Genomic DNA, 22,695 nt, shown 5'->3' on the forward strand with positions numbered 1-22,695 from the left:
CCCCCAACTTTTGGCACTGACGGGGCACTTGGATTAGATTGGGAGTGTGGCTGCCTTGCACCTGCCTTGTGGTCAATAAGGGAGAGAGGTGCTTTCAAGGCTAACACAAGTCTTCAGTGGGGATCAAATCTCTAGGACAACTAACCCCTCTCTTATTTCTATAGAGAGTCTTAACTGAAGAACCTTAGTTATGTGATTGATGTTAAATGGGTTGAATTCAGATTGGGGACTCTGCAAGTTTATATGAAGAAAGATTTGGGTCCACAATGCTTGTCTTAATCAAATTTTAAAACATGGAAGAGAATTTTTATAAGTAATTCTCATAGACTGATTTGACCCTAAGTAGCTAGTAGAAATAGAAATGTTATTTATCAAATAAATACTTACCAAATTAATACATAAGCCCCTACTAGATTTAAATTTTTTGATCTGTTCCCTGAGCTCTACTAATATATAAGTTTGCTGGTGTCCAGATAACCATATCCAACAGAAATCTTTGAAGGAAGTCATTATTACCCAGAGACTGAAAGGATAAAATAGGCAAAGAAAGAATTCTCTTTAAATGTAATTCAAGTGGGAAAGAACGGAGCACATTTCATCTGTAATATTTCTGACTTTACTATCACATCTATAAGAAGATACAGTTTTTTATTGAACAGATGTTTCTGGAAAAAAACTTCAGCGTCAGAGTAGCTAAGAATTTCAGAATGGCAGCTGAAATGGTGTCATTTCATATGTTTTTTATATAATACTGCAATACAATATTTGATCTGCACTTAATTATAAGAGGAAACCATCTAATCCACTTAATGAAACAGAGTTAAATATAGCAGAAAGGAGTACTATAATATATAATGAATTTTGGCAGCTGCTTATATTTAAGGAAATAATAAATTCTACCCTAGAATTTGAAGAATTGAAAGAGGAAGCAAATTCTCATTGTATGCCTGAAGTCTAAAGGGCTATTCACCAGGGTACTAACAATCTTCAGAGTCAATAGCTCAAGATCTCATTAAACCATAGAATAGGTTATGCATATTAAAACACTAAGGTCTGGCTGATTGCTCAGATGTGCTGCAGAAGTGTAAAATCTCATTTAGTTCTATTGCTAGCTTTCTGTCCAGCATTACCAAAGTGCTTTTGAACTAGAAAGCTGCTCTAAGAACTTCTGTACTGCATATTTTCTTTCCCAAATTGGTGAAACCAGTCCACATTTGGTTTGGTACTGCAAACTGCAGTTATTCTATCATCAAAGGATTTATTCTTGCATCAGTTCACAAAATAAGATGTCCTATAAAGCCTTAAGCATGTTAAAAATGATGGACAGAGAGTAGGTTTTCACATCCTCAGGTTGTACAATCATACTACTCATTTACATAATCATCATACATGAACATTTTTTGCATCAAAAATTATCTACCATGTACAGTCTGTATACCTACAATCAGTAAAACTGTAAAAGAAAAAAATAAGTCGTCTTTAGCTAAATGAATCTCTTCCAGAAAAAAATGTCATCTTGTTCCCTCAAAAAATTGAAGGAAATTAAGCATAAAAATTGAGAGAAACAGGTAAAAAGATGTTCCTGGTTAAACATACAGTACTTAATTCAGTTAAGTACTATTTCAAGAATAAACAGTTCTAAAAACATTTACTGGATTCTTCATCCAAGTGTGTTAAAAACTAATTTGATCACTAACCACTCTTGGATAAGCTTTGACTCTGAAGAGCTACAGTCATATATAGCAATCCATAATCAATTAAACAGCTGGAAGCTCAAGACTTAAGGCTGAAGGTAAGGTTCACCTTTTTAAAAAGTGAAAATAATAAACCATTGCAAATAGAGCCTGTGGTAGGTTCTCTGGCATTTGAGCTCTCAGATCAGGATTAAATGCCTTTTGGGTCCTTTACTGAAGTCATTCAGGCTTCTTCAGTATTATGAATGATGGCACTATGAGGTGATGGCAGGAAAAGAGGTATCAAGCCCCTAAAGTAGTCAAGACCCTAAGCACAAAAAGCTTTACCAATCAACCTGAAAAACTCCCAGATATTTTCAAGCAAATGGGATGTCATGGTTTAATCCCAGCCAGCAACTAAGCACCATGCAACTGGTCACTCAGTTCCCCCCACCCAGAGGGATGGGGGAGAGAATTGGGGGGAAAAACAAAGTAAAACTTGTGGGTTGAGATAAAGACAGTTTAATAGGACAGAAAGGAAGAAACTAATAATGATAATAATAACAATAATAATAAAAGGATTGGAATATACAAAACAAGTGATGCACAATGCAGTTGCTCACCACTCACCGACCGACACCCAATTAGTTCCCGAGCAGCGATCTGCACCCACCAGGCCAAGTCTCCCCCCAGTTTATACACTGGGCATGACATCACCTGGCATGGAATACCCCTTTGGCCAGTTTGGGTGAGGTGCCCTGGCTGTGTCCCCTCCCAACTTCTTGTGCCCCTCCAGCCTTTGTGCTGGCTGGGCATGAGAAGCTGAAAAATCCTTGACTTAGTCTAAACACTACTGAGCAACAACTGAAAACATCAGTGTGTTATCAACATTCTTCTCATACTGAACCCAAAACATAACACTGTACCAGCTACTAGAAAGAAAATTAACTCTATCCCAGCTGAAACTAAGACTCAGGACTCCACTGGAGCCTTTGAAAACTAATACACTGTATTGTACAAAGCTGCCAACAGGAAGCAAACAGATATCCTTAAGTACTTCCTCACCTGTATCCTTAAATCAATCCTTAATAGTAACACCTACAGCTGGGTTTAACTTTTCCTTCTAGATAGTAAAATACTCAGAAAACAGAAACATGCCTTCTCATCTGCCCAATAAAATAGTCAATTTTGCTGTTGATGCCTTCTCAAGTGATTTAATCCCTGTGCATGTTCTTACCTTTGTCTAACAATTTGTACATCTTTCCTCGTTTTTATTCACTTATTAGCAAAGTGAGCAACTATGGGGGTGGGGGCAGATAAAAGAAAAGAATGTTTCAGACCAAGGGGATGGAAAAAGCGTAACATATAAGAAGGCAAGAAAAGACAGACTTGCTAGGTCTCATAGCAGTTGCCATGGCACTGTGTCCGACTTCCTGTCTGCAATGGCTGAAGACTTTCTCTCAGGCAGGTAGCAGCAGCCACGGGAGTCACTTTTCATTCTCTCTGGGAGCAGAAATTTATTTTCCCCTCACCTCTTGGGCATTAAAACTCAACCTTGTTCATAGTGCCAAGAAATACTGAGCCTACCCTGAATTTCACATACAGTAGAGTCAGCCTACACCACTCTCCCCACTGACTCTTCTCTTATTTTCAGCCTCTCATCTTCACTACCGAACCTGTTCCAGTGAACCTCTCTCCAAAAGTTTTTCAGCATTTTGTATAGCGAAGTAATTCCTGTTGCTCCACTAGTTCTAAACCTTCTGAATCTACAGCATACTTTTCCCTTTCTTTCACTGAAATTTGACTTATCCAAGTGACCAGGAAGACACTGACAAAGTCCAAATCTTATCATCATAATAATTTTTTAATCTTTTTGATGATTGCAGCTATCAATCTATATAATGTCAAAGAAGAAAGGAACAGTAATAACTCCTCCTCCTACAACTTAATCTCATCGAGTAAACTGATAAAAGAAAAATTTCCTATTCCTGCAGCCTTGAGGGGAGCTCTTTCGGTGCACTTTGTCTCTTTCCCCTATATGACATCACCTATTCTCATTATTTCCAAAAGTAATTTTTGCCTTTGAGTGATCTAAATCTCTGCTGGCTGTACTCCCAGCTCCCATTTTTAGCAGTAGAGTTGAAGGTGTGCCTTGTCACCTCCAGCTAACCAACAACAACAAAAAAGTTTCAAGTTTGTTAGATCTCTTTCTCTTCTGTCAAACTTCTTTTCTTCCATCATGAGAACACTCAAACCTATTTCTCCTTTAGCTATGCTATTGCTAAATCCTATCTGCTTTCTTTTCACATTGTTCTCTAAATCTGTTCTCCTCTCTCTCTGATCCTGAAACCATAGTAGATACTTTTGACATTACCCCTTTTCCTGCTTGTCACCCTGCGTTCTTTGGTTTATTGGGAATACAGCTGCTAACCACCACCCACCCCCCCGCCTTGGCACATGGTTTTATCATTCCTTTATCTTTCGCATCACATTCAGGCTTTTCATTTTCAGCTTCAGAACTCTCTGACTCTTACCTAATCTGACACCTCGGGCTTTAGTTTAGCCTATGGTGCTGTCTCAGCTCTCCGCTCCAAATGCCCTGTTTCTGAGTCATTTTCATAGTGTTCTCTGTCAGTACTTTGACACCTTTATCCAATACTATTCTTTTGTTCAGAATAACATGTATAGATTGTAGGTTAAGACTTTTTTTCTTTCTTCATCTCTCTCCTGTTGATTACAAATCATAGGATTCTTATCATAAAAAGTATAATTCTTCATGTATCTTCATTTTAACACCAGATAGAAGGAACAAAATTTTGGTAAGTTCTGCAGAAAAAATAGTATTAAACTTTTTTTTTTTTTTCCCCAGAAATACTTTCTAAAATTTTATCAGCAATTATCACTCCTGCATTTGCAGAACAAATTATATTACAGCTAATCACAGTAGCACTCAATTCACTTTCAGTTTGGTATGTATCAATGAACACAGTTTAGGTCCTTCCATGAATAACATGGGGCCATGGTGAAGCTGAACATATATAAAATTAACAAGGAAAAAAGCAGTAGTTGATAATTTGAATTTTTACAGCTGATTTATTATTATGATTTAAGAGGCTTGGTGAGGCACAATCTCCCGTACAAGGGAAAATAAAAAAGGGAGGATGAAGTGGCTACCACAGACAGGTACACACTGAAATACATGTCATAAGGAAAGTCAGTTGCATCAAAGTCTTTTGGCTCTCTGTGGACTGTCCTCTCCCTTGGACAATTCTCACTCAGCATTTCCTTAAGAAATGAGGTAATCACTGTGGAGCCCGTATTAAATAAATTGAGCCAAAAGTGGATTGGATGGTTTCAGAGTAACTCCTGTACCATCAAGTAAGTAAAATCTAGCATAGTTGCCTTCCTCTGGGGAGCGTGGGTGTCGTGGTTTAACCCCAGCCAGCAACTAAGCACCACGCAGCTGCTCACTCACTCCCCCCCATCCAGTGGGAGGGGGGAGAAAATCAGGAAAAAGAAGTAAAACTCGTGGGTTGAGATAAGAACGATTTAATAGAACAGAAAAGAAGACACTAATAATGATAATGATAACACTAATAAAATGACAACAGCAATAATAAAAGGATTGAAATGTACAAATGATGTGCAGGGCAATTGCTCACCACCCGCCGACCAACACCCAGCTAGTCCCCGAGTGGCGATTCCCTGCCCCCACTTCCCAGTTCCTAAACTAGATGGGACGTCCCATGGTATGGAATACCCCTTTGGCCAGTTTGGGTCAGGTGCCCTGGCTGTGTCCTGTGCCAACTTCTTGTGCCCCTCCAGCTTTCTCGCTGGCTGGGCATGAGAAGCTGAAAAATCCTTGACTACAGTCTAACCACTACTGAGCAACAACTGAAAACATCAGTGTGTTATCAACATTCTTCTTATACTGAACCCAAAACATAACACTGTACCAGCTACTAGAAAGAAAATTAACTCTATCCCAGCCAAAACCAGGACAATTATAAAAAATGAAAGATGCATGTTTTACTAAAATACAAACCATATATGGCCCATAGAATATGTCCTTGTTACTGTTAAATTATTTTCTTCTCACACGTACCATTTAGTAAAAATATTGTCAGTTAATGGCACCGTATTGGAGTTTAAATTTATTTTTTTTAAAGGAAGTATGCTTAGAAAGTCTGTTCTGTAAGAACACTACTGAAAATATGATTATTAGGAAAACACTAATATCAGATTGATGTAGGACTTTTGACGGGCAGCTGATGCGGATCGCTGTAGGTCCCTATTCTGAATGCAAACTGTTGCATGAAGAGGGCTGCACACATGTAGAGCAGTGTGCTGGGGTTTACATTGCAAGTCTTGAGCTGTAGCTCATATGCAACCCAAAAACTGTGAGAATGGCTCTACAGAAAAACTCTGGCCTAAGAAAGTTACATGAACAGAGATTATTTTACTGTTCTCATCACTGCAGCACTGAAGTGTCTTTCCCAAGCAGTATCTCATTAACATCACATTCTCATTTTCACTTAAAAGTTGAAGTTGTGTATAGGATTTAGTAACTTTTTCCTTCCTTTAGTTTTAATTTCTCTGTTATGTAAGAGAAGGCATGTGGCAGACAGTACTGACACAGCACGGACCTATGACATATATTTCAACAAATATTTATATTCATTAAGAGCATAGGTGTTCTACTTCCAATAGATGGTGAAGATCTGTGATAAAAAAAAATAAATCACAGAAGAGAAAAATCAAGTATTGGACTGCAACAGAAATATTCTTACAAACTGTAATGTTGCTTTACTTACCTGGCCTTGCAGCCAGCTTCCAAACTTACCCATGTGTCCATTTTTTGTGTATGAAACTTCTTGGGAAACAGGGCCTTGCTTTGTGCTTACATCTACTTCTATTTTGTCAGTCCCAAAGCATTTTACAGAAGGAATACATGTTTTAATTTCCACTTTATTAAGATCTTTAGTCTTTAGTTACTAGTGAAGAGAGATGCACTGATTGACTGGATAAGATATGAATGCACTCTCTGAAGAGATTTATTTAAAACTTCGACCTACCTTTTCAGTGACCCTCTCTGAACAAATGTCCTGAGTATGCTTCTCCTGCATAAGAATTTCTATTTTAGAAAAGTACAGCTTAGTTTGATGGAGGCCAGCAATGGACTGCTCCATGCTTTTCTCCCCTCGCAGAGGAGTTCACATTGAGCTCAGGAACTAGGAAAAAAAAATTATTTTAATACCTGCTTTTAAATATTATTTCTTGAATAAACTAAAGTTAAAAGTCTCACAGGATCAAAATTCCTTGGGTCTAAGCTGGAACGCAATTGTTAATCCCAGAAACTGAAAGATCAAATTTCTTTATATAATGTAAGCAAATAATACATTTTAATAAAATAATTTACATTACATTTCTAGGATTTAACTCAGGGCAAAGATACATCTTTTAATGGACCTCCAAACAAGAGTAAATTGAACACACTGTCTGTTTTGTTTGGCAGGCTGCTAGCCCCAGAGTATACAGTGCCCCCCCAGTTCACAAAAGCAGCCCAGGATCAGCCACAGTATTCCATTTGCTCAGTTAGCATTGTAAGGCAAAAGGGAAAGGCAGGCAAGTGTGCTGTACAAAATTATCAGGTAGGAGAAAGTGTGGTAGGGCATAAATCCCTAGGGAAGTCAGTGCCACAAAGTCGATGTTCTAATGCGCAAGAAATAACTTGCTACTTTCACAGTCGCAGTTATAATTTTATTCACTGTATTTAACAAAATGATGTAATAAAAGTACTTTTAAAATGGATGCATTTGAAGTAATTAAGGGATTTTCATGATCAAGAAGTCCACGATAGGGAAGAGACTCTTACATTCATCCCTCCTTCCAGTAATGCCTGCTTGCATAGGAGAGGTGAAATCAAAAGTCCATCATGAAAACATACTTTGAAAACTTGGTTCTATTCTTCAAGCTTTGGGTTTTTTTCTTTGTTTATTCACTCTCTAGGGAACAGGCGAAGTAGAAGAAACTTCATGTTTTTCTAAGTATGTGTTCTCATGGCCTGTAATTTTCACCACTTCAGTCTCGGCAGTTCACTACAACTTAGCTATGTCTTTATCGGTTTTCTTTACTGTGCCATATGAAAATGTGGTCACAAAGAGTATTGCCCATCATAAACAAATCAGCTCTAGAAGGGAAGGAAAAGTGTCCTTGGGCTCTATCTAGAAATTCTGAAGTGCCCCACATCTGATTACATCCAAGGAACTGCACAGCTGCTGGCACCTGTGTGCAGCAGCAGGTGCCTGAATCATGGTTTGAGAACCTGTGTGTCAGCTGTGGGACCCCAGCACCCCCTTCCCCCTTCAGCAGAGTATTAACATGCATTTTTTTATCTTTATGATCCATGTGTATATTCTACATTTAGAAGAACTGACCCGAATATTCTTGTGAGGCTGCACATACAGAACTGGCCTGGTACTAGCCACATCCTGACATACATTACAAGTTTGAATACATAGTCATAATACCATTTTAAAAGGGGAAAAAGCCCTACTGCTAATCCAGATTTAAAAAAAAAAAAAAAAAAGTATTTTTTCTTGCAGGAACTTTCAACTCTACTGCCATCCCTGTTTGAGCCAATACTTTAAAAACTCCTTGTACTGAACAGATTAGATTGATATTTTACTTTAATGCATTTTGTCAAGGAAGCATCCAATGGGAGCAAGTTACTATATAGACTCAACACGGCTTGCCACATTTTTGCTAGTGTTTTCAATGTCCACGCAACAAGAAATTGCCTATTAAATTTATAGACCAATTTTATGCTAACTGTACTCATTACAGTCTGTGAGGAAACTAGGTAATTGGGTTGTTATACTTCTATCTTTAGAAATAAATTAGAATTACTGCTTAGTTAGAATAATTTAAAATGTCTGACTATGCCTGTTCTAAGCATCCATTAACAAATGCTGGCTTCTACTTGACTTCCCACTGCATTAAACAGTCAATTTCTGTACACAAGACAAAGCAGCTAATCAAATGGAGGTTGAAAATAAATATGCAGGGAGCAGGCATACAAACTGCAGTGTTAAAATACGTTTGTCCTATGCCAAGATTCATTTGTAAATTTAACTCAGGTGTTATACTTACTAAGTCATGTTGATGTGTTTTCAAGATGGTTAACTGCTAGAAAACAAATAATATTTACAGTACAGTTAAATGGAGTTATTCAGCAATACTCAAAAGCAGAATCTGAAAAGATAGGTGTACAGAAGCATTTGTATGCTGCAGTACTCAGTACTGAAACACCTAACTCTGTCCTGGTTTCAGCTGGGACAGTGTTAATTGTTTTCCTAGTAGCTGGTACAGTGTTATGTTTTGGGCTCAGTATTGAGAAGAACACTGATAACACACTGATGTTTTCAGTTGTTGCTAAGCGGTGTTTAGACTAAGCCAACGATTTTTTCAGCTTCTCACGCCCAGGCAGCGAGAAAGCTGGAGGGGCACAAGAAGTTGGGAGGGGACACAGCCAGGACAGCTGACCCAAACTGGCCAATGGGGTATTCCATGCCAGGTGATGTCATGCCCAGTGTATAAACTGGGGGGAGTTGGCCTGGTGGGTGCAGATTGCGGCTTGGGAACTAACTGGGCATCAGTCGGTGAGTGGTGAGCGACTGCATTGTGCATCACTTGTTTTGTAGATCCTAATTCTTTTATAATTATTATTGTCACGTACTTATTTTTATCATTACTATTTTCTTCCTTTCCATCCTATTAAACTGTCTTTCTCTCAACCCACAAGTTTTACTTTTTTTTCCCCCAATTCTCTCCCCCATCCCTCTGGGCAGGGGGAGTGAGCGAGCAGTGTGGTGCTCAGTTGCCAGCTGGGGTTAAACCATGACAAACTCTTAGATCCTTCCTTTTACAACTAAGGGACTCTGACTTCCATGCTCAAGACTCCTAAAATTATGCACAGTCTCTATGTGACTGTTCAGAGATCTAGGAAAACTAGTATAACAAAGCCAAGCAGTCCAGTAGAAAATACTAGCAAAGAGTGCAGAGACAGAAAATTTATATTTGTGAAGATATACTAACTCTCTGGAGGGAGCTGCAAGGAAACACTTCACTGCACTTCTGAAGGCTTTGGGTTCATAAACCTGAATTCTTTCCCAATGTGGAACAACTAAGCCTACTCCAAACATATCTCAGAGGCTAATAAATAATCACACTATTATCTTTTAATTTCATATCTTTGAGATAGCTAACCAGAGAGGTATACAAGCTATAAATTAAATTCTATCTTCTGAATAAGGGACAATTAACTCCTAGCTACCAAAAAGTTATCAGTCACCATGCTGTACAATGTCCTGAATATAGATGCAGTCACCCAATCCATTCAGTGTTCAAAGTTCCACTTTCCGTACAATAAAGATTAACTGAGCCAGGAGGAAAAAAACCAAAACCAGAACTGTAAGCTACTATTTAGAAAGCTCACATATAAACAAAACAACAGATGTTTCAGTTTGTTTTGTGAAAGGTGGTAATCGAAGATCAGTCATCCCTGCATCAAACAAGTGCTCTAAGTCTGTTGACTGAACAGTGCTGTGACAGCACCGCCACTCCTCCTGAGAATGCCTTCTAAGTTGACTTCTGTAGGCAAAATAATCTAAGGATTGCTTTGTTTGAGATATGACTAACAAAACCTCTTGGCAGTAGCTACATCTCTGCTATTTTTTGGAATTCCAGAAACAACTGTAGATAACTAAAGAAATTCACACGCAAAAAATTAGGCATGGATGGGATGTTATGCAAATGCACGTTACGCAGATACTAAGCTATGAGAGTGGTTTGTATTTTGAACCTGGCTACCTATGAAGTGCAGCATTAGTTCACCAACTAAATCTTGCTACAGACATTGCCTTAGAACAGCAATATTACTCCTGTAAGACCGGGCATTCTGCTGTTGTGTCAGGAAAGATACTGACTGGGAATATAATAATCAAATCTAAAGTGGTTCTTTATGGGTATTACATTTTTAATTACAAAAGTGAAAGCAACTCTGATATTAGGAAAGAACATCAGAAGTCCTGTATCAAATGTCAGTAAGTTCTGCATCAAATTAAAGCAGTGAATAATTCTAGAACTTGAATAAACTAATAGATCTTCACCCCCCCAAAAAAGTTAGAATACATAGTAGAAAAGAAGTGGGAGACTTAACATTCCTAAAGTAGCTTTTGGTAGGAATGGATGCACCTGCCACCTGGATGCTAAAGTAGTATATACTTTGTAGAGATGACATGGTGGAGGAGCTACAAGAGGGGCATTACATACATCCATCAGTGGCTCAGTTCAGGGAGAAAAAAAAAAAGAGTACAGCAATTCCAGTATCCACAAAAATTTGAAGTTACTACCTACTAGATATACACTAGATGTAATTACCTGTTACTGAATAGATTCCCTTAAATTGCTCATTTTGGACAGTATTTCCACCGAGTAATTTCTTAATATTAGGGCACTTCACCTTAGAAGTAAAAAGTTTAAGATTAGAGCTTCAAACAATTTAAATAATACATGCACTAAGTAGTCACTTTTTTGTAGGTTGTTCAATTGGCTAAAAACTTGGTGTTATATACAGCAGAAATGCATCCAATGCATTTCTGTCCCTGTAGTTTTGTCATCATGAAACGCAAAATTATATTTGATCAGAAATATGGAAATTTTCATGGTAACTACATTTATTCACAAGGGTAGTTTTATTCTTTGTTTTCTTAGTGTACTCAAACTTTGGATGCAATATTAAAAGAACATGTCAATGATCAGAAGTCACACATAATGTGCAGATCCCAACTTCAAGTTGCACTTCTACTTGTACAAAGTGTGAGGAATCCCTACAGAATGCAGAAAAACAAATGTATGAATTGGGATTCGTTAGTGTGGTAAAAATGAAGCCTCCTTATTTTACGCATTATCATGAGAAAACTGCTATACCGTGATACATTCCAGCCTATCATGAACACTTTGAAGCCAACCAGGATTCCCCAGTATTCATCATCACTGCTCCAACCAGGAACATTTTTTTCTGAGGACTTTGTCTCTTACTTTATGAGTAAAGTACCTTGTAACCCAAGAACCAGCTCCAAATCACGGTGGAAATCCACATAGCCTTCTCTCGGCATAAAAAGCCTGGACAACATCAGCTGCTAAGAGAGAAATACAAGTGCAACGTGTGTGAACAAAATATCCAAAACTGCGAGGGTGTTTGCTCAAAATCCGGTAAGGCTGAAAATTATGACAACCATCAGCCACATTAAACACTAACCAGGCAGTTACCAAGAGACCTTGGGTGGGGGAAAAAAAGAGAGTCAGTTTAAGACCAAGTATAAAAAGCAGTAAAATTCAGAAGAGGGCAGCAGTCAAAACCTGGTCTGACACTGAGAAGATGCCCTCCTGGCCTCTCTGGCTCTGTTGAGACCCTCCCCAGCAGCCTGGAGCAGCCTGCATTCTGGCCAGTGGGCTGACAGCACAGGGTGCAACAAGCCCCCAGCACCCCTGGGGTGTCTGCACATCACCTTGTGGGGTGCTATCTCAGCAGCTGGGTGGATGAATTAGCAGAGTGTAGGGAACAGCACGGGTACGCATGCAGCTACAGCACCCACATCTCCCAAGAAGATGGACATAAATAGGGTAAGGCACTCCTAGAAGGGTGGGCTCTTATAACCCAAACCTCCCGTTAATAGGATAGAGGTGAGCATGTAACTGCAAACTTGTGGGGAAATTGCTGTAGAAGGCTATTTAGATACCTGAAGGTGTTCACTAAGGTTTTGTAAGGGTCTAGTACATTTATCTGTTATATTGCTGCTATTAATCCTGCATGTATAGTTCACGGACTAACAGTTAATTACAAGCTATGAATAAATCAACAAACCGCTTCAATTCCAACTTCATTTAAGCCAAGAGTTGTATTCCCCTATAACAAGCACATGCACTCTCTTCAGTGTTTTCTACTTCATACTGATACCACAGAGGGTTTTTTCTTTTTTTTTTTTGTTTGTTTGGGGTTTTTTGTTTGTTTTGGGGGGGGGGGGGGTGTTTTTTTTTTTTTTTTTTTTTTTTTTTCCTTTTCCTTCACCTGAGGGCACCTAAGACATTCAGGAAATCAACCAACTAGCTATACAGGTAACATTTGCTTCGGTACTCAAGACTGATTCCAATCAAACTACTATGGTAACTGTAGTCCCCCAAAATAATGGCTCCAAAACCTGGACCAAAATAGATCATGTCTTTGAAAAGTGGATATTAAGTTCTTAGGCTAGACAAATGAAAATTTAAAAGGTTTAACATATATTCTAGCTTTCTTCATGTGGCTTCTTGAACAAGATGCTCTAATGAATTTAATCCACTAAATCAGATTTTTGCATCAGGAAATTCAAATTAAACACCATACGAAAGATTGGTGTGTTTCTACCCCCTGCAACGGGCAAAGTTTAGTTTTAGGTCACTTCTAGAACACATTGAAAAAAGTGTCATTCATATGTATTTCTTTTTTTAAGCAGAGTAAAAAAATACAGTTACATTTAATTTTGTATGGTTTGCTTCTGAGCTTCTGCTGATGACATTTTTATAAATTAGAGATAATCAAGAATACTTTCCTGTGTTTTAACTTCACAAATTCTCAAAGTCTTCTGAAAGTGTAGAACTGCAAAATCTAATGCCTGGGTTACAAAATGTAGGGCCTCATTATCATCCCTATATCCTAAGCAGACTTGCATAAAACTATACGTTGACATTGATCCATGACTCAGAACCTTTTGGAGGCTCAAAAATACTGATGTTCATTAAGTGTAAATGTACTACTACTAGAATTTGGTTTTTATTTATGGGCTCATAACTTTTGATTAAAAAAAATAATTATCTCCCAGAATTCTTTTTCCTTTCTTCTGTAATCAAGATTAAAGCATTCTGTATTATGCATCAGGATTTTTAAAACTAAGCTTACAAGAAACATTGTCACCTTAGCAACTACTTTTTAGAAGTCACTTACTCTGTAAGAGCTGATTTTTAACATGCACTTAGAGTTTAAAATAATTTCTACACTAGCAACTGGCATTCTTCATTACAATTTCAGAAAGTCATAAAGACTTAAATCTGAAAAAGAGTATCAAAATATTACAGAGTCTTAGTTTACTACAAACACATGTTTTTGTCACATACCTGTTTTCAAAGCAATTCATACAAATGCCATACAAAGAAAGTGGCTAGTGGAAACCAGAGTAATCTAGAATTCCAAGAAATACTACAGAAAAAAAAAAATTGCAGTTAAAAAAACACATAAAAGGCAGTTATTCACATGTAGTCAGCCTGGGAAATGAACACCTTAGCTGACAGTTGCATCCCCCCTAGTTCCAACCAACACTGCTCCAATGTCGTATTTATTACTCCCCACTTCTACTGCTCCTAAGCACTTTTCCAAGTTAACTGAATATCTGTACTTTTTTTTTTTCCAAGTGCTAGAAGAAAACTACTCTTCCACTTCTTTCTGTCCAGAAGGTACCCTCCCCTATTAACAACCAAATTCTTACCTACTTTACTGTTTATATATTCCATTTGTGGAATATGGAATCAAAGAACTGGAAATCCTTCCTTTTCTCCATAACTTAACTGAGTGCTTCGAACAAGCACAGTAGGAGCACTTCTCCAATTAACATTTACCCAGCACATTCCACCTCCTCATTCCCTTAATACATCTGACTCACAACCACCAGCTCAAGTGACTGAAAAAATAACCTACTAAAGCAAAAAATGCATAAAGTTACACAGTCATTGGACACATAACTTCATAGAAACCTACATTTGGGAAAGTAGAGAGTTTCCCCTGGAAATAAGTTAATTTTATTAAAGACAGAGAGGACCTGTAGAGAGATGCAGTGTCTTGTATTAAGTCCATTGATGTACTATGAAAAAAATGAAGGCTTTCAGAGAGACAAACTCTTCTTTTAGATTTAGTCTTAACATTAAGGGTTATAAAGGTTACCAGACCACTTCTCCCCCTTCTCCCAGAAGGGTTACTCTTCTTTTCTAAGTAAAATGAAAAATGAACTCATTCCCCTTGAATAACTATGGATTAGGCTTGTTAGCAAAAGCTGGACAGAAGATTCCTTCCATCCTTATCAGGATTTTTTGTACCTTCTCTGCCTGTTTCTTATTTAAAGTCAAAGCCTGGTAGATAAAATAAACCCTCAAATTAGGCTGTTAAATTGATCTTCTAGTCAGCTGAATAGTGCATGAATAGCTGTATTTTTTAAACAGCATTTCTGTTATTTTGAAAATTTTGTATTGGTTAAGCAGTAGGAGGTAACTTTACTATCTGTATTAGTCTTTGAATCATAATTCAATAATCCCTGACAGAATAGGAAGGCTTCTGCCTACCTTGCCTATTTGGTCTGTGCCACACCATTCTGAAACTCCACCTGCTGGATAATCATCTTACAACAAGCCTAGAGAAGCTTTTGTTTCACCACTATTAATACAAAACCTAGATACAATGATAAAACTGATTGAACAGTGTACCTGATTCTACATTCTTCATGTTTTCCTTTCTACCATTCTCTGTCAGTACTACAATCAAGTGAAACCTCTGGATAGATTATTTTTTCTAAACACATCAGGTTAATTGGCCATATTCATAACTAATATCGATTTCTAGTAATGCAGTTATATACAGGAAAAGTCATAGCTTCATGTTACAGCTAAGGAGAAAAAAGTATACTTCATGCTTTTCAGCCTCTGATAGTAGAAATGCAGAAAGTAATGTGCAAATGTAACTTTTAACTAACAGATAAAGAACCACCTTTAATTTTTCAAATGCTATGAGATAAAAGAAAAGGTTAAAAAAATGCCTTGGGACTCCAGAAGAGTACCAACTCCAGAGAATGCCAATTCTAAGATAGTTAATTTGAAATGTACACATCCTTCTGAGTGCTAGATGACCCTTCTGCTTGCTGCTCCTTTCAGTAAATTAAGTCAAATCATGATACGTACATTCTGTTAAAGCTACAATGAAGCATTCAACTTTCCCTATGGCTGAGCTCTACTATTCAAATTCAGAACATTTCTAGCTTTGGGGGTGGAATGAAAAGTAATTGAATTTGAGGGCTGCAAGTGAAAGGTAGCAACCTGAGGTATTTTTATAATACAGAATTTACTTAACCACTTCCTTACACACAAGTCAAACATTCAAGTTTGAAACAGTAACTGACAGTAACTTTTTACGCATAATTTCCAACCCACAAAACACATATTAAGTTAGATCTGTGTATTTGCTGTTATTTTCTCTTATAGTATGTCTTATAAATACACTTGCCACCAAGTACTATTCTTTATTATGATCTACCGTCCTTTAGGAATAATTCAAACACAATGCAGGGTGATATACACTCAAGACCTGCAAATCATACCTCGAGCAGTCTGTGCTACTGAAATGCTGGAAGAGGCATTACATTTGAGAATAGTAATTTAATCAAAAGTTGAGAGAGCATGTATTCAGTTAGAATACTGCTCAAATATTTCTCTAGAAACAAAAAATGAACACCATTTTCAACAGCTGATGATGTAGAACAGGCAGTAAAAAAACCCCCCAAACTCTGTTGCTTGCAGATTATTATAATGTCAGAATGTCATCACAAAATAAGCACAACTGAAGACTATCTGCAATGAGAAGTTTTATAGAAGCTTCAAGACAACTATTATTTCTGATGGAGAACTATTTTTTTCCTCTTGAAAGAAGTCCATCTATTTTTGCCAGATCTCCAAATGAAACTGTTGCAGAACCTCTCTGGGCTGGTCTTGCCTAAGAAAAAAAGACGAAAAAAATAAATATGTACAGGGCTAATTTTAAATTAAAATATTTTGTAAAAAGCTTTTAAAGCATCAGTAATTTAAAAAGTAGCTTCAAAGAGAAAATAGCTCAGCTTCATGTTACCTGTGATTCATGAAACTTCCAGCCAATCATGTAGTAGATCTGAAATGTGGCAGGTACTGAGCCATCGCTATTTCCGTACATTTCTGTTAGGGCAGGAAGGGAGAGGAAAAAAGGTACACAGAACATCAGTTCTAAGAAATACTTAGCTCTCACAACATTAGAACTAAGTATGACATATTCGTCATAATGACTCTTGGTGAAAGATTTGGGACAATAAAAATATCTTATTCTGGTGCATCAACATAGTTCAAATCCTGTCATCATAATTAAGGTTAAAAGTATCTGTACAGTAATGGTATTTTGCTCTATTCCAAAATGGTTTCTTTTACACACAGGTCAGAGAAAAAGACATAGAAAATATGTTCTTAAAGTAATTTCGGATTAACTCATTACCTCTCAAATACTTACCTTGGTATATTGCAGCAGCTGCCAACATTGTCTCCCTGTGTAGCAGAGGTTTTCTATTCCAAGAGCAATTACTCTCCCCCATACCTAAAAATACGTTTTAGCTTTAAGAAAAAGAAGATATAGCACATGCCATGAGTTAAGTGTCATGCACTAATGACAGATTTTTACTAAACCATAACAAGTATAGAATCCTCTGAATCTCCCTGTAAGAGAGACCAACATACTGCACATAACTAGGTGAGTTTCTTACCTATAAGAATCCAAACCTTTTAATGCCAATGCTTTGCAATTTACAGTTTGTATTGCTAGGAATGATTTCAAATTATTACTTCTTCAGCCTGAGTCTTCCAACATTTAGGCTTTCTAGTATCATTGATTTTAAGCATAAGTGCACAGTGTTTATTCAGACACACCACTTATACGTATTTTTTTTAACACAGATAAGCATCAAAATGACTATCCCAAGAGATTTTTAATAAGAAATAAAATAGCCACAATTCTAATCTCTTTAATCACTTATTGCACCTGAATGTTTCTGCAGAGAATGAAAGTTTTATTTTCATTAAGGAGTTAGTCTAAACAACAACAGCTGATTCAGAATAAGAAGATGCCCAGAATTGCTCTGTAAATAACAACTGACTGCATAGGAATGACTACTTTACAATCCATGACAAATGCAATCAGAATACTAACTCAATTGTTAAGCATCTCAATTGTTTTTTGCATTCCTCAGCAGACTCCAATTTGAGGGCCTATTTATTTTCATTCCAAAGCAGTTTCCTGAATGTCCTGATACTTAGGGAGGCTTGCAGGAAAAGTTAGTATGTGGCATACATGTTTCTGTCTCCCTTTCAGGGCTCTTCAGCAGCTTACACTGAACAGGCTCACAAAGAATGGGAATACAAGGGAAGCAGAAAATTCATAGCAGACCATGAAGTAGCAAATCTTTGACTTCTGTTTCCCAACACACATCTGCTGACAGGCATAATCTCTTGAATCACTAGAGATCAGGGGAAAAAGTAATGCTTCCACTGTTACAATAAGCTTTATTTATTATTTATTTATATTTTTTTAAGGAAGAAATTTTTTAGAAGGGTCGTGAGACACTGGAACAGGTTGCCCAGAGATGGTATAGATGCCCCATCCCTGGAAACATTCAAGGTCAGGCTGGACAGGGCTCTGAGCAACCTGATCTAGTTGAAGACCATTGCAGGAGGATTAGACTAGATGACCTTTAAAGGTCCTTTCCAACCCAAACCATTCTATGATTTGGAGTTAAAAAAAAACCACAGTGAAACTCTTCTGTGTCTGCATCACCAATACACAAAACATTCATGTTTCCGCAAAGTATATACTTGCCTTGCAAGTCTTCCATAATCTCAAACAGCCCTGGGTAGTTGACCTGAATTTCATCAGTATCCTAAAAGAATTGAGAAGCTTGGTTTTAGAGCATATCAAGCTAAAACGGTAACATTATGCTAGCCTTCAAAGCTGCTAATGGACTATTCACCTACCACTTCTGTTCAAACTGCATATTTCTCAGAAGAATATTCTGTCTTATCATTTCTAAAAAGTTTTGGTTAGTAGCCCAAATGAAATCAAATTTTAATTGAAATGCCATTATTTTCTCCTTGGTTTTAGAAGAAACAGCAAGACTGTCTAAAGTTTTTTCAAGCAGGTCTAACATTTTCTGACGTTTTGCCAAGAAGACCATCCAAATTCTACTGGGCCACCAGCCAAAGATACACTTCAGTTGGTTTCATTAATCACAGTGAAGCTGAGAAGAGAGGCAGTCCAGGCTATTTCAGAAACTTATTCAGCAAGGTGCACAACATGCAGAAAGAAGCACTACATTACCAATACATTCATAAATAGTATTTTTTATATACCAGCAGCTCTGATGTGCTGGATTGTTCTATCTGATTGTTCTCTTATTTAGAATTACCACAGTCAGGGTGTTAAAGCCAGCTCTCGACAGCAGGTGTCCCAAATCAGAGACAGCAGTGAACGGTGATACATGAGGAGAAAATCCCCCTTCTCTCTCCAATTCTGCTAGCTGCAAAGAGCAGCGAAGCTCATACAGAGTGTCTCCCCCAAACATTGCACCAATGAATACTCCATCTGGCTTCAGAGCTTGGTGAATCTAGAACACAGAAAAAAAAATATAAAATGTTTTTTGTTATTAAGCCTATGTAACTAAGAAGTTGTTAGGACTTTTTTTTTTTTTTTTAAATGAACTTAAAAGCAATAGTTATGCTACTTGTAACAGACTTTTAATATTGACTGTATTCCACAAGGCACGCTGCGCCAAAGCTTTTGGTAGCACTGCAAGATAACTAACCTGTCTGAAAAGAGACTATTTGTTCTTAAGAAAGAGTGAACCCCCAGTAATTACACTTACAGTCCGGAAACACAAAATGCACTGTGGAAACCTAGGGCAAAACTATTTTCAGTGGGATACTCCTAAAAAAAAAAATCCTCAATTAATGTCCTTCTGAAAGTAAGGTAGATTAAGATAGCTTCTGCTTACTTTTACTTTCTCAGATGAAGGCAGCAAAAATACTTTTTAATGGCCTGATTTAAGAGAAATGGAGGTCTTACTTTCCAGTAGTGATCTTTGCACTTCTGAACACACAACAGAGTAATGCAATTCTTATTATGTCTACCTCCACTTATTTTTAACTAGCCAGAAAAGCAATATCATTACTCAAACGCCAAGGCTGACAAGCTGCTTTCTCATCTAGTAAGTCCTAGCCCCATTCCTACTGAGAAGGCCAATAAATTCATGCTTTCTTGTTTCCTTAAGAATTGGCAATGGTCCCTGGTTTAGATATCCAGAAGAGCCGTATTACATGATCAGTTTAACAAGACAGCAAAGGCTTCAAACAGTTTACCTTACTGATTTGAAGCAAAAATCTTTTAAACTGGTTTTTAATTCAGTATTAATCAAGCTACCTTTTCTATGCTAGTAAAGGAGCCTTTAATTGACAAGTAAGAAATTTAAGCAGTTGAAGGCAGTTTCCACTAGTTAAAGCCAGTAGTCCTGACATAGGAAATGAGCATTCACAATGAAAGTCGGCCAAGAACCCCAGTTCCATCCCCTTTGAGGGACATTATAAGGTGTCAGTTATTTTTACCATGGGGGTAAAAATATTTGACACTCTATAGAACACTTAAGTTCCAGAGAAAATTATGTATTTCTTTCCAAGTCTTTCTGTTTGTTTGTTTTAAAGTACTGAAGGCATTCCAATTTCTATTATTTCCGTAACAGTAAGGTACTCCTATTCATACCAACAGGTGGTAGAATAGCACTGTAACGACTCACAAATTTGAAATAAATGAAAAAACAGCAAATTGGTTAAAATATTCCTTGCTCTTGCTCCAGTTTGAAAGAAGTTTTCACCTGCAGGAAGGCCCTGAAATAATCCCAAATCAGATTTTTTTCAGTAACAGTTTCAGTTTCCTGTCCTCAACAAGTATTCGCTTCATTTCAAAATCAAAAAGCCTTTATCTGATTAAGACATAAAAATAATAAAAGTTCCATAAACCAGTTCTAGAGAAGTTAGATTTGGAAAACTCTTGTACTACAAGTAGTAAGAGCTAACACACAATAAAAATAAATAGCATTGCCTCAGTTTACATTAGTTACTGTGATCTCAGCTATTGAGACTATAAAATACTATACAAACATGTTGTTTCACAGTTATTTATTCCAAATTGATTTGAGACAGTAAATAAATGGAAATATCAACTGATGCTCCTCAAACTACCAAAAATACTGCAAGAAATACTTGTGTGCAACATGAGCTATTTCTGTGTATCTTATTTAAAAAAGACCTGGAAATACAGAGTGCTCTGGAGGCAAGTAATGGCAAGTGTTTTTAGTACCAAAAAGCAGTTTCTTACCTCTCTAAAAGCTCTAGGAAGGTCATTCACCCAATGTAAACTGAAATAACAGAAGCATACATTTTATAATTGCACATTAAATAAAATTTAGGGAATGCAAATAATTGTTACATTATCTGTTTCAGAAGCCAAAGCAACAAACTAGTTTCTCAAGCTGCAAAACTTCTGAAATGCCTGCCTAAAAGTGATACTAAATAAAAACAAAAGTTCATAAAAATAGCTTTTTTTTTTTTTTTCAGTTGAGAAGATGAAGGTCCTGGAAACTAGTTGTCAAAATGCAGGAAAGAGAGAAGGTACATGTCTTTTGAAGGAAAACAAACAAACAAAAGAGTAAGAACCATGAGGAAAGCAGTTTTTCCTAATGTACACTCATATTAACTACGCAAGTACATTTCTTACTGCTGTTTAATGGACTATTAATCTTTCTCTTCTTTTTTCTTAAAGTTACTGTGAAAAGAACATCATTTAACATCTTGAACCAAAAAATAAAATGTAAATAAATGATTAACACATACCTTAAGCTGCTAACAACAAGATCAAATGTATCTTCTTTGAAAGGAAGGCATTCCTCATCAGCTACAACACTGACCATAGGGATTTCAGATTTTACAGCGTTTTTCTAATGTTGGGTTAGAAGAAAAACAACATCAGAAACTCACTTCTTTTTGTATTATGGAATTGAAACACATTAGCATTCGGAAAGCTACTTACTAAAGCATTCTCTGCAATATCAACCTGAATAAGTTTTTCAACTGTTTCCTGAAATAGAATTTAAAAAATCTATCAAATATTTACATTTTTTTTCTAAGTTGGCATTAGTCATTTTTTGGAACGCTTACACATACTTGCAAGAACTTAGAAAGAATTTCTTCAAGAATTGATAAAAACTTTATATAAAGCAGAAAGCATCTTTTCCCCCAACGTAGTACTTTGCAATTCCTCCCAGGGAGAACAGCTGAGGTAGAAGTAGTATCAGAAAACATATTCTGCATTTTTAGGTATAAGTGCAGTCAAATATAAGCCATGGATTAACATCCAATGAAGTACCTTTACTTACAGCACGGTTCACGAAGGCTAGCCTGTTCACTGCTTAAAAGTCTCTGAACGATACTCGTCTTCAACAACTAAGTGCGTCGATCAGAAAAACAGGCATGTCCCTACTCAAGACTAAAGGTTAAGTGTCATACAACAGATAGCTTCCCTTGCACTACCAGTTGTCTAGTCTTCAGTGACAATAAATATAGAAGAACAGCTTGCACAACACACATCTTTCTTTGGATGACAGCTACAGATATGGAGGGGTGGGGAGGTTACATTTACCTCATCAAGGCTCAGAGGATTGGTTTAAGTTATCGTAGAGCCCTACTTGAAAACAGGGGGATAAAGAGATACTCGTTTTAAACACTTTCAAGTACGAAGAGCGAGTACCTTGGTTAAATGTCGAGCTATGTAACCTCTTCCAGAGCCAAGATCCAAAGCAAGAGGAAACGTTCTAAAGGAGAAGTTTAGCAACACAAAACACGATCAGGACTTAAAACTATTTTAAGTGACTGCATTAGCTTTCGCCTGCCAACTTCCAAACACCTTTCCCAACTAAACACGCCGGGCATCCTTCCACGGCTACCCCTAGGAGCAGGCGCAGAGCAAGGCTCTCCCCACCAGCCAGCGTTTCTTCCCGAGGGCCGCGGCCCGCGCCCAACACCCCGCAGCCGCGGGGGCGAGCGGGGG

General features: G+C 37.3%; 1 protein-coding gene across 1 annotated transcript in view; it reads right to left on the reverse strand.

The window, feature by feature from the left end:
* Window positions 1-13,276: 13,276 nt before the first annotated feature.
* Window positions 13,277-22,695, reverse strand: part of NDUFAF5 (NADH dehydrogenase (ubiquinone) complex I, assembly factor 5) — a 10,559-nt gene continuing 1,140 nt past the window's right edge. Inside the window, exons 3-11 of the mRNA XM_010575055.1 lie at window positions 22,396-22,459; window positions 21,679-21,726; window positions 21,483-21,586; window positions 20,968-21,007; window positions 19,007-19,204; window positions 18,421-18,481; window positions 17,062-17,145; window positions 16,654-16,736; window positions 13,277-16,521 (exon numbers count right to left, since the gene is read on the reverse strand). Coding sequence (XP_010573357.1) covers window positions 16,435-16,521; window positions 16,654-16,736; window positions 17,062-17,145; window positions 18,421-18,481; window positions 19,007-19,204; window positions 20,968-21,007; window positions 21,483-21,586; window positions 21,679-21,726; window positions 22,396-22,459 — 769 coding nt within the window. The 3' untranslated portion in view covers window positions 13,277-16,434. The remainder of the gene's footprint in view (window positions 16,522-16,653; window positions 16,737-17,061; window positions 17,146-18,420; window positions 18,482-19,006; window positions 19,205-20,967; window positions 21,008-21,482; window positions 21,587-21,678; window positions 21,727-22,395; window positions 22,460-22,695) is intronic.

This window comes from Haliaeetus leucocephalus, unplaced genomic scaffold (genome assembly GCF_000737465.1).
Source record: "Haliaeetus leucocephalus isolate CR32 unplaced genomic scaffold, Haliaeetus_leucocephalus-4.0 Scaffold450, whole genome shotgun sequence".
In the NCBI taxonomy this organism is placed as follows: domain Eukaryota; kingdom Metazoa; phylum Chordata; class Aves; order Accipitriformes; family Accipitridae; genus Haliaeetus; species Haliaeetus leucocephalus.